At 47.5% G+C, this 12,989-nt stretch overlaps 1 protein-coding gene across 1 annotated transcript in view; it reads left to right on the forward strand.

Moving 5' to 3' along the window:
* Positions 1-1,433: 1,433 nt before the first annotated feature.
* cars2 (cysteinyl-tRNA synthetase 2, mitochondrial) overlaps positions 1,434-12,989 on the forward strand; it is a 66,255-nt gene continuing 54,699 nt past the window's right edge. The window contains exons 1-2 of the mRNA XM_080198033.1: positions 1,434-1,705; positions 3,594-3,644. Coding sequence (XP_080054159.1) covers positions 1,512-1,705; positions 3,594-3,644 — 245 coding nt within the window. The 5' untranslated portion in view covers positions 1,434-1,511. The remainder of the gene's footprint in view (positions 1,706-3,593; positions 3,645-12,989) is intronic.

The raw sequence follows: 12,989 nt of genomic DNA on the forward strand, positions 1-12,989 counted from the left end.
GGGGGGTGGTGGGGGGGGAGGGAGAGGGAGGTGAGGGTCTGTCCAGCCGCGGAGCTCCCGCTCCACACGGATCGCTGCCGCTGTTATATTTTTCGGGGGCGGTTTTCAGAAAAAGAAAGAGCGATTATTTAAGAAAAACAAGCCGCCGCCGCAGCAGAGAGCCGAGGAGCTGCTGCTGTTGGGTGTGTGTGTGTGTGTGTGTGTGTGGGGCGGGGGGGGGGATGGATGGGGGAACCTCCTCCCGCTACCCCTCTGCCCGGGGTGAGTGGGGGTGCTGGATGCTGTCCCCTCTCTCTCTCGGGGCACAGTCCGATCCCAGTCTCTCTCTCTGCTCCAGCGTGGAAACCCGGAGCCCAGTTTGAAACACTTGGGAAAGACAAGCCCGGAACCGCGCATGCGTGCGCCCTCATTAGCATAGCCCCGACGTCACCATTCCCGCCCCTCCTTTTCAATTACTTTTTTCACCTTCTCTCCCCCTCCTGCCGCCGGATTATCCATCCGCCCGTAGCCCCCTGACGGAAAACCACCCGGAAAATTAATTTTAGTCGCGCCGCCGCTTCCTCCTTCACTTTTCCTTGATGATGGACGTGAGCCTCCGGCCAATCAGGCCTCGCGCCCGCCGAGTCCCGGCCAATTGTCTCGGGCCCAGTGGGCGGGACCTCCACGTTTAGGCCCCGCCCCCTCCGGACGGATTGTCAACAGCCCGGCGGCCCTCACTGCGCATGCGGGGGGGCCGATGGGTGTTGTAGTTCCACCGGCCGCCATGACAACCACCGCCGGAAGGACTACAGCTCCCAGCGGGCTGCGCGCCAGCAGCCTGTCAGGTTTGAAATGAGCGGGTAAAAAGGCGGGTCGGGTCAAAGGTCAGCCCCACTCGGGCTGGCGGTAAGGCTGTGGGGGAAGGGAAGTTGCTATGGAGCCGCCGGTTGCTAGGCTGCTCCAACATATCCCAGTCAGCAGCCACTTTCTTCTCTCTCCGAGAGGTCGCCGTTCCTTCTCAGGCAGCCTCTCCCAACGCTCTGGCGGGTGGCGGCCACACCCGGGCTGTGCCTGAAAGCGGAATAATGCGGACATTTCCAAAACCCAAATAAAAATAGAACATGCTGGATATACCCAGCCTCTCAGACAGTATCTGCAGAGTTTCGATTCGAATCTGCGTCTTTTAACGGAATAGAACCCGTTCACATTCGGCTCGAAAGCTTTTACTGCTTTTCCCATCAGTACAGAACCGCGATAGACGGCCAGAAGGAGGGGCGGCACGGCTGTGGGTGCGGTCTCAGAAGGCGGGGACTCCGGCGGGGAGGGAGGGGGGGGGAAAGACCGTGGGGGCGTGGCTTCCGAGGGGCGCGGCCTCTGACTGGGCGTGGCCTCTGACTGGGGCGAGACCAGTCCGGTGATGGGCGGGGCTTGTCCTGTCCTAGCCCCGCCCCTCCCGCTACCTGGCAACTGCCGCCATTTCGAACCGGGGCCTATTTTGCAGCCGGCAGCGCTCGATTAATAAGCTGGCCAGGATGAGGGCGATGCTGGCCTGCCGCCGCGGTTGGAGTTCCCGAGCCTGGCTCCCGGCCTGGCCGCGGAAGGAGTGCGGACGGTGTAGCAGCGATTGGCAGCAGCCGACGGGCCATCCCGCCGGCCTGCGGGTCTACAACAGCCTGACGCGGTGCAAAGAACCGCTGGTGCTCGCCAATCCGGCTACCGCCTCCTGGTACAGCACTGCTCACAATACCCTGAGAGCCAGGGTCCGGGGTACTGCCAGTCCCGGCTCAATGGGCAGCGTCACATCCCATAAATCAGCTGGGTCTGAATTCAAATTAACCCCACTCCCTGGATTCAAGACAAACCCTCTGACAGTGCGGCGCTCTCTCAGCACCGACCCTCTGACAGTGTGGCACTCCCTCAGCACTGACCCGCTGACAGTGCGGCGCTCCCTCAGCACCAACCCCCTGACAGTGCGGCGCTCCCTCGGCACCGACCCTCTGACGGTGCGGCGCTCCCTCAGCACCGACCCTCTGACAGTGCGGCGCTCCCTCAGCACCGACCCTCTGACGGTGCGGCGCTCCCTCGGCACCGACCCTCTGACGGTGCGGCGCTCCCTCGGCACCGACCCTCTGACGGTGCGGCGCTCCCTCGGCACCGACCCTCTGACGGTGCGGCGCTCCCTCAGCACCGACCCTCTGACGGTGCGGCGCTCCCTCGGCACCGACCCTCTGACGGTGCGGCGCTCCCTCAGCACCGACCCTCTGACAGTGCGGCGCTCCCTCGGCACCGACCCTCTGACGGTGCGGCGCTCCCTCGGCACCGACCCTCTGACAGTGCGGCGCTCCCTCGGCACCGACCCTCTGACGGTGCGGCGCTCCCTCGGCGCCGACCCCCTGACGGTGCGGCGCTCCCTCGGCGCCGACCCCCTGACGGTGCGGCGCTCCCTCGGCGCCGACCCCCTGACGGTGCGGCGCTCCCTCGGCGCCGACCCCCTGACGGTGCGGCGCTCCCTCGGCGCCGACCCCCTGACGGTGCGGCGCTCCCTCGGCGCCGACCCCCTGGCGGTGCGGCGCTCCCTCGGCGCCGACCCCCTGGCGGTGCGGCGCTCCCTCGGCGCCGACCCCCTGGCGGTGCGGCGCTCCCTCGGCGCCGACCCCCTGGCGGTGCGGCGCTCCCTCGGCGCCGACCCCCTGGCGGTGCGGCGCTCCCTCGGCGCCGACCCCCTGGCGGTGCGGCGCTCCCTCGGCGCCGACCCCCTGGCGGTGCGGCGCTCCCTCGGCGCCGACCCCCTGGCGGTGCGGCGCTCCCTCGGCGCCGACCCCCTGGCGGTGCGGCGCTGCCTCGGCGCCGACCCCCTGGCGGTGCGGCGCTGCCTCAGCACTGAGGGATTGCCGCACTGACAGAGGGCCAGTACTGATGGTGCGGCACTCCCTTTCCATCGGGATTTTTAGCCTATTTTACTGGCTTGGGTCTCTGGTATGGGTCTTGAAACCATGATCTCATATGAAATCTACCCATTGAGCCACGATTGGTACTGATCATAATTTATTTTTAGTAGATTTACATGTTGCTTTATTAAAGTTCATTTAGCCTTTTGTGAATTTTTATTATTTTTATAATTTTAGTAGTTGCATACTTGTGCCATGGATGAGCACATAGGAAATACTTTCTTGTTTCAAAGCTGACCTGTGAAGCAGAGTGCAGTTTTTCTACTTCTTGAAATGACACTTTCTGGAAGCATCAGGAATGCATTGTTCAAATAGTGTCACTTTCGTATAAAATATTTCTACATTTTGTGTAGTATCAAGTAACTGCTTTGTCAGTTAATCTCTGTTCCCAATTATTCCGAGTGATTAGTTGGACTGTCTTATAGTTCTGCCTCATGATCAGAATTGCAATGATGATGAGGGTTAGGGAATAGAATGTTGCACATAACATTATCCAAGCTACCTGCTAGGTTCTTTGAGGCTGTTTAGATAAGCACTTTTGAATGCAGTTAGAATAGTGTAGATAGTATTGGGACTATTTAGAATTTTGTAGATTAGGGATAATTGAAGTGTTGGTTTGTCCAGGTAAAGCTGTTCCCATGTCTTATTTTGTCTCTCTTTTGACAGGTATAGCTGTGGGCCTACTGTATATGACCACGCTCATATTGGGCATGCAAGGTAAATATGTTAAATTGCTGGCCAACAGACAATGTATGATTGGAATTCGAGTATTCCGCTGTCAGGGGTATTGGTAAAGCACAGGCAGGAACACAAGTATTCGGAGCAGGAGTACTTTTTTATGGCCCATTGAATCTCCGCTATCATTCAGCAATATCATGGCTGATATGCTTTTGATCTTTGGGTCCTCACTGTCCACAGGGATAGTGCCAGAGGACTGGAGAATGGCAAATGTTGTTCCTCTTTTTAAGAAAGGAAATAGGAATGACCCTGGTCATTATAGGCCAGTTAGTCTTACTTCAGTGGTTGGTAAGTTAATGGAAAGGGTCCTGAGAGATCGGATTTATGACCATTTGGGAAGATTCAGTTTAATCCAGGATAGTCAATACAGTTTCATGAGGGGTAAGTCCTACCTCACAAATTTGATTGAATTCTTTGAGGAGGTAACTAAGTGTGTGGACGAAGATCGAGCTGTTGATGTCGTATACATGGATTTTAGTAAGGCATTTTATAAGGTTCCCCATGGTAGGCTCATGAAGAAGATAAGGAGGTGTGGGATAGAAGGAAATTTGGCCAATTGGATAAGTAACTGGCTGTATCATAGAAGACAGAGGGTGGTGGTAGAGGGAAAATTTTCAGACTGGAGGCCAGTTACCAGCGGTGTACCACAGGGATCAGTGCTGGGTCCTCTGCTTTTTGTGATTTTTATCAATGACTTGGAAGAAGGGTCTGAAGGGTGGGTTAGTAAATTTGCTGATGACACCAAGATTGGTGGAGTAGTGGATGAAGTGGAGGGCTCTTGCAGGCTGCAAAGAGACATTGATAGGATACGGAGCGGGGCCAAAAAGTGGCAGATGGAGTTTAACCCTGAAAAGTGTGAGGTGATTCATTTTGGTAGGACAAACTTGAATGCAGATTACAGGATCAATGGCAGGGTTCTAAGGAATGTGGAAGAACAGAGAGATCTTGGGGTTCATATCCAAAGATCTCTGAAGGTTGCCACTCAAGTGGATAGAGCCGTGAAGAAGGCTTATAGTGTGTTAGCGTTTATTAACGGGGGTTTGAGCTTAAGAGTCGTGGGGTTATGCTGCAACTATACCGGATGTTAGTGAGACCGCATTTGGAATATTGTGTTCAGTTCTGATCACCTCATTATAACAAGGACGTGGAAGCATTCAAGAGAGTGCAGAGGAGATTTACCAGGTTGCTGCTTGGTTTGGAGGGTAGGTCTTATGAGGAAAGGTTGAGGCAGCTAGGGCTTCTCTCTTTGGAGCAGAGGAGAATGAGAGGTGACTTAATAGAGGTTTATAAGATGATGAGAGGGATTGATAGAGTGGATGTGCAGGGACTATTTCCTCGGGTGGATGTAGCTGTTACTAGGGGGCCTAACTATAAGGTTCATGGAGGGAGGTATAGGAGGGATGTCTGAGGTAGATTCTTTACTCAGAGTGGTTGGGGTGTGGAATAGACTGCCTGCTGTGATAGTGGAGTTGTACACTTTAAGAACTTTCAAGTGGTTATTGGATAGGCACGTGGAGCACTCCAGAATTATAGGGATCTTGATGTTGGGATTGGCTATAGCTCGGCACAACATTGAGGGCTGAAGGGCCTGTACTGTGCTGTAATGTTCTATGTTTCTATGTCTATGATATTCTCCATCAAATCCAGTTTTCCCCAAAATCAAGTGATTTCCTCAGTGCCCAAAAAACAATCTTAGTCTTCAATATACTCAGCAACTGAATATCTACAGCTCTCTGGTGTAGATAATACCAAAGATTCACAACCCTGTAAGTGATAGATTTTTTCCATATCTCAGTCCAACTGGCTCAGTCCTTATCATGAGCCTCTAGACTCTCCAGCCAGGGAAACAGTCTCTCACCTTCTACCCTGCCAAATCCCCTCAGAACTTTAAATGTTTCAAAGTGATCATCTCTCATTTTTCTAAACTCCAGAAAGGTTGGGCTTATTCTAAGTGATCTCTTCTGATTGGACAACACTTTCATCCTAGGAATCAATTCTTGGGTGAGGGAACTAAAACTGCTCAGTATTCCAGGACGTGTACCCAATGGTGAGGTGAACTGTGAACTACAGCTGTAGTGGACCATAATTCCTGCCTCAACTCATCTACTTCTCTCCAGTCCTCCCACTTCTTCTTCCCCTTCCTGCCTACAGCTTCTCCTTCACAACATCCTGTTGACTGTGAGATCTAGATTATTGGCCCAATGTCTGAGCTGGAAGTTTATTCAGTGAATTGGGATTGTTGCAATTATGTACCAGCCTTTCATGTGTTCAGGACATATATCACAACCAAAGAATTGCTTTTGAATTGCAGGAAAGTGTGTGTTGATGTTTTGTGTGAGAAAGTTGCATTTATTCCCTGTAGTTGAGATCTCCCTGACTTTAGCCTAGCATTTCACCCCCTGCCAGTTGCAACCTGTACAACTTTGCCTACCTCTTAATGTTAATTATTAGTTTGTGTTCTAATGCCCAGCCTCAGCATCTACTTGTAAATCCCTGGACAGGAAGACTGTGGATGTCTGATTCAGTGGGAGCACAGTAAAAAGTCTGACAACACCAGGTTTTAGTCCAACCTATTTATTTGATAATATTCTCACTAGCTTTCGAGGGGACAGCCTCTTCGTCAGGTGAATGGAGAGTTCTGGCCTCAGACAGAGCATATAAAGCACAGACTGCTCTGTCTGAGGCCAGAACTCTCCATTCACCTGACGAAGAGGCTGTCCCCTCGAAAGCTAGTGAGAATATTATCAAATAAATAGGTTGGACTAAAACCTGGTGTTGTCAGACTTTTTACTGTGTTTACGCCAGTCCAACGCCGGCATACCCACATCAGTGGGAGCACCCAGTGGGAGAGGGTTCAAGAAAATGTAGCAATTGCTGGAATTACAGCACCAGTTGGATTAATTATAACTGACATGCACAAAGGGATAGAGTGGCTGACACCATATGTTTAATACACAGTAGGAGACAGAGTAATGTACATGAGAGGAATAAGATCAGAAAGTTATGGAATTCGGTTCAGAAATGAGAATTAATTACAGAGGAAAAGGCAGTGGAGATGTTGTTCTGATCCCACGGGATAAAATAAATCAGTAAACATTAAAATAGGCCGGAAGATTTGTATTTTTTATTCATCCTTTTGAACTTTCCAGGAGGTGCATTACCCCAAACACCTTAACAACAACTGACTATTTCATCACAAAGTTTTTTTTAAAGCTAGTGTCACAAGTAGGCTTACATTAACATTGCAATAAAGTTACTGTGAAAATCCCGAGTCGCCACACTCTGGCGCCTGTTCAGATACACTGAGAGAGAATCTAATGCCAATGCAGCCTACCTAGCACATCTTTTGGGCTGTGGGAGGAAACAGGAGCACCCAGTGGAAACCCATGCAGACTTGGGGACAACGTGCAAATTCCACACAGTGACCCAGCCGGGAATCAAACCCAGGTCCCTGGTGCAACAGCGTTATCCACTATGCTGCCCACAGACTGGGCTTTAAGGGAGAAACATAATATATTTATCTTTGAGATCTCCTCATTACTAATTTTAAAGTGTGAATAGTCAAATATTTTCCAATCTTTCCTCAAAATCAAATACATGAACTTTGTTGGTTATTGTGTCCACTCCTGGAGCTGGAAAACCATCTTTGTGTTTTGGTGATTGCAATCTGTCAGTTGTGCTTTGATAGTCCAATGGACTACAGTATGGTTTAGACATTAACAAATTAAGGACTATCTCTTGCGGTCACTACACATAGCTTCAACTGCCTGACGAGTGAACAGTTTTGAACTCAGAATGTGCCAGTGTACTGGGAGGCACACAATCAAATCACATAAGAACATAAGAAATAGGAGCAGGAGTAGGCCATCTAGCCCTTCGAGCCTGCCCCGCCATTCAATAAGATCATGGCTGATCTGTTGTGGCTCAGTTCCACTTTCCCGCCCTCTCCCCATAACCCTTAATCCCCTCTCTTATCAAGAACCCATCAACCCGCTTCTTAAAAATATTTAGCGAGGCAGCCTCCACCACTTCAACGGGCAGAGAATTCCAGAGATTCACCACCCTTTGAGTGAAGAAGTTCCTCCTCAACTCCGTTCTAAACCGCCTCCCCTTTATCTTGAGGCTGTGCCCCCTAGTCCTACTGTCTTTTTTGAGCGGGAAGAGTCTCTCCACCTCTATCCTATCCATCCCATTCATCATCTTATACGTCTCAATGAGATCTCCCCTCATTCTTCTAAACTCTAACGAGTACAAGCCCAGTTTATTCAGCCTCTCCTCATAGCTCAATCCCCTCAACTCCGGTATCAGCCTAGTAAACCTCCTCTGCACTCCCTCCAGGGCCAAAATATCCTTGCGCAGGTGCGGCGCCCAAAACTGCACACAGTACTCCAGCTGCGGCCTCACCAATGCCCTATACAGCTGCAGCAAGACCTCCCTACTTTTATATTCAATCCCCCTCGCTATAAAGGCCAGCATCCCATTCGCCTTCCTGACAATCACTTCATAGCATTCAACAGAATCCATAGCACAGGAAAGGCCATTCAACCAAGTAGTCTATGCTGGTGCTAGTATATCAGTAAAAAGTCTGACAACACCAGGTTTTAGTCCAACCTATTTATTTGATAATATACTCACAAGCTTTCGAGGGACACCCTCTTCATCAGGTGAATGGAGAGTTCTCATTCACCTCTCCATTCACCTGATGAAGAGGGTGTCCCTCGAAAGCTTGTGAGTATATTATCAAATAAATAGGTTGGACTAAAACCTGGTGTTGTCAGACTTTTTACTGTGTTTACGCCAGTCCAACGCCGGCATACCCACATCATGGCTAGTATATCACACATGACTCTTCCCATTCCGTCTGCCACAGCTCATCTCTCTATTCCCTTTTCTTTCATTTACTCATCTTGTTTCCTTTTGAAAGCATCCAGGCTGTTTGCCTCAACCACTTCCTGAGGTAGTGAGTTCAACAAGAAGTTTCTCTGTTGGATTTATATTAGTAACTATCTGGTATTTATGAGTCCTGGTTTTGGATTGCCTCACAGGACACAAGATTCTTTCCACGTCTGTCCTGTCCAACTCATTCATCATTTTCAAAAGTTCCATTAGGGCTCCTCGAAGATTTTTCTAAAGGAAATGTCCCAATTTGTTCAATCTTTTCTGATAGCTGCAGCTCTCAGTTCTGGTACAGTCCCTGTGAATCTTTCATTACACTTTCTCTGGTGCTTCTGTGCCCGTTCTATGGTATGGAGACAACAATTGTTCAGAGTACTCTTGAGGCCTGACCAAGGTCCTCTACAAATCTAATTTAACCTCTCTACTTTTGAGTTCCATGTTCCTAGAAATACATTTCAGAGCTTTGTTAACATTTTGAATTCCATTGTTAACTTGCAAAGTTGCTTTTAATTATTTGCCTCTATCCCTTTGCTCTTCTGTATCATAGCAAATAAATGAGGAAAATTATTCTATTTACTAAAGTGCGTCACCTCAATTTTATCTGTTAAGTTCATTTGCCACTGAACTACCGCACAATCTGAGTTTTTAATACCCCCTCGTATTATGTTACACATTGCCCCCCAATTAATATTTCTCACCCCAGTCTTCTCAGTGTTCTTGTGTTCAGTATATGGATTCGGTTGAACATTGCAATAAAGTTACTGTGAAAATCCCTGAGTCACCACACTCCGGTGCCTGTTGGGTACGCTGAGAGGGAACCTAACATGCCAATGCATCCTAACCAGCGCATCTTTTGGACTGTGGGAGGAAACAGGAGCACCCAGTGAAACCTACGCAGACATGAGGAGAAGGTGCAAATTCCTCACAGACGGTGACCCAGCTGGGAATCGAACCCAGGTCCCTGGCGCAACAGCGCTATCCACTTTGCCGCCCACAGACTTCACTCTCTCTTTTTGAATCATTTTAATTTCTCATCCATCCACTGGATATATTCTTACATAATCAAATTTATAACTTAACTATATTAACTGATTTACAAAGAAACAATCCTGTCACTACAAGCAACATATCCTCTAACTCGCTGTTGTACTAAATTGATTAAAAATATACTTGTTTTAAAAACATGCTTGAAGCTTTTCACAAACCTGTGATGAAAAAACTGAAAAAATATACAGGAAACCCATTGCTTAATGAACTGTACGGTATGAATTAACTGACTGAAAAGACATATGAATTTGCAGCGTTTATTAAAGCTGGTTTCAAGTGGCAAGCTATAAGTCTTGAAGCATTCTGCAATGTATGCATTAGAGCTGCATTTACATTAGCAGCTTAACATCAGTGGGAAGAACTGGCTCAAAGTTTATTTAGTCAAAATTGACTAATAGATCCCAAAATGAGATTCTCCTGCAGATGGAGCACTGAAACTGCATTCTAACTGTATTCATGCTAACTACTGTGGTTGTTGTGTATATTCACAAGGCACACTGTAAAGCTGTGTCACAGTCTGCAATACTGGCTTCAGCAAGTATGACATTTTCTTAAGCTACTCTTTGATTTCTGGATAGCCTTCAAAAAGTGGGAAAAATATTTTCTAATCTGCAATCTTCTGACCACATAATATGAATGATAAAGGGAGGATGTAAATCCCACCTAAGCATGCACAGACTATCTTAGGAAAGGCTTTGGAATTGCCAGATTCTAAGGTAAGCAAGAGACCATGGTCGCATATGATGATGTGAACTTGGCCATTCTACACAGTAGGTTGTTGTGAGTCAGGAATGTGCCATGTTCCTTAATAAAGGAATGTAAGTGCGCACAGTAGCTGCTTGCAGATTCATGACTCATTGGGAAATTGCTTCTCGGTATCACCTCTAATTAGCTATTGGCTGTCTCCTTCCACCATCATTATTCATTTCAAAAATATTATCTAAACACACTACAATCAAACCTCCTATAATTTCAAAACTTCAGTCATATCTCTGCCCCTATCTACCACCATAAATAATACTCCTAAGGTTTGGAGCCTCTTATAAATAAATATTAAAAATGTTAGTGTGAGGTACATCTTTGTCCTCTTTTGCACTCTGGTCTAGAGCCTCAGTAACAGATTCACAAATCATTAATGTCACAGTATAAGTCAATAAGGGAGTGGGATAGCTTACTCTTGGGTTTGGACACAGCTTGGCACAACATTGAGGGCCGAAGGGCCTGTATTGTGCTGTACTGTTCTACATTTCTAATGTCATTAAAAAAATCAAACAATTTTGTTCATTTATAAAGAGATGGAATTGAAAAGCAAAGGTTTTTACAGGACCTTGATTAGACCGTGGTTGAAGCACTTGATGGTTCCGGTCTTCGTACTATAAAAAGGGTATAGAAAAAATATTTATACAAGTGAACCGAGAATTGAGAGGTTATAACTATCAAGAAAGAAAGAATAGGCTAGGACCATTTCTCTTAGAATAAGGCTGAGAAGTGATCGATACAGGATTTTAAAATCATGAAAGGGTTTCATAGGGTAGATTTACAGAAGGTATTTCCATTTGTTGGTGAAGCTAAAACTAGGGGCCATAAGTATAAGATTGGCACTGATAAAATCCAACAGGGAATTCAAAATTATTTACCTAGAGAGTGGTGAGAATGTGGAACTCATTTATGAAGTATTGAAGGTGAATTTTGATAAATTTAAGGGCAAGATAGATAAATACTCCTGTCATTATAAGCAATATATCCTCCAACTGACTGTGAACAATGCCATTGATGTACATAAATTGGTCAAATATAATTGTTTTAACAAATTTTATACATTTATATTTAATATTTCATATATTTATATTTAATATGTAGGATAAAAGCAGAGGAGAAATGAGAAATGAACAGCTGTTGGGAGAGTTCTAACAAATGAAATCAGCCAGGCTCGGAGGCAACATTATTTTGATGGTCCAATTTACGAGGAAGCTGTACCACAGTTCAACGTAACTCGTTGTTACTGATTTCAGTATCGAAACTTAGATATACAAGGATTAGAAGGATACGCTGATGGGGTTAGATGAAGAGGAATGGGAGGAGACTTGTGTGGAATATGAACACAAACAGGTAATTGAGGAAAATGGTGTAAAATTCTAATAGCCATCAGCAGTTTTGTCTTGTTTTGACGACCTGCATTACTCAACTCCTTTATACAAATATGGTGTCTGTTAGCCTTGTACTTCATTGCCTAGTGATGTTCTCTGTAGTTACCTCACCATTCAGTGAGTACTGTTTCATTTCTGTCTCACTTGGCAACTTGCAATGGGCATTTGAGCAAGGAGTAGACTAGCTAGGAGCTGCCCCGATACTTGGGGGGGCTGCCTGGCTCTGTTAAGCAGCAGGACCCCCCAAAGAAAAGTACAGCACAGGAATAGGCCTTTCGGTCAGCCAAGCCTGTGCCGATCATGATGCCTGCCTAAGCTAAAACCGTATGTACTCAGAGTCCGTATCCTTCGTTCCCATCCAATTCATGTATTTGTCTAGTTGCCCCTTAAATATCGCTATCGTACCTACTCCCACCACCTCCCTGCATTGCATATTCCAGATGTTCACCACCCTCTGTAAAAAAAAAAAATTACCTCGCACATCTCCTCTAAACTTTTCCCCACGGCACCTTATGCCCCAAGTACTTGACCTTTCTACTGTAGGAAAGAGCATCTGACTATCCACTCAGTCCATGCTCCTTGTAATCTTGTACAAAGAACATAAACAGCCTGGGAAACAGGTCCTTTGGCCCAACGAGCCCGCACCGCCATCCCAACACCACCAGTCCCCCCTCCACCCATGACCCTTGTCTAATGTTTTATGGCCATCCACATTGAGGGAAACTAATTTAGGGACAATTTATTCCTGCCAATCAGCCTAACAGCACATCTTTGGGGTGTGGGAAGAAACTGGAGCACCCGGAGAAAACCCACGCAAGCACGGGGAGAATGCGCAAACTCCCACAGACACCGGCCCAAATCCATGTGTCTGCACAGCAATCAGTGATAGTCACTGAGCTGTCGTCTTGCCCAGTATCTGGTCCAGTTTAGGCACACACTAACGACATGAAGCACTAGGCCAATCTCGAACAACCAAGAGCAGCCCAAGTATGACCCATCGCGTGTATGCCCCTCGTTGGACACAAGGCGGACCGACTTAAAACCTGTGAATGAAAAGAAAAAAAAAACATTATTATTGTACCACATCCATTTAACTTACCAGGGACACTCCAACGCTAATGACCCTTATTTAAAACAATCTCCTATATCCACCCATCTCCAACCCACTCATGTGCCTGTCTAAGTTACTCTTAAATGGCTCTAGCGTGTTTGCCTCCACCACCTTACTTGGCAG

The sequence above is a fragment of the Carcharhinus amblyrhynchos genome, chromosome 10 (assembly GCF_965287045.1).
Source record: "Carcharhinus amblyrhynchos chromosome 10, sCarAmb.v2.hapA, whole genome shotgun sequence".
In the NCBI taxonomy this organism is placed as follows: domain Eukaryota; kingdom Metazoa; phylum Chordata; class Chondrichthyes; order Carcharhiniformes; family Carcharhinidae; genus Carcharhinus; species Carcharhinus amblyrhynchos.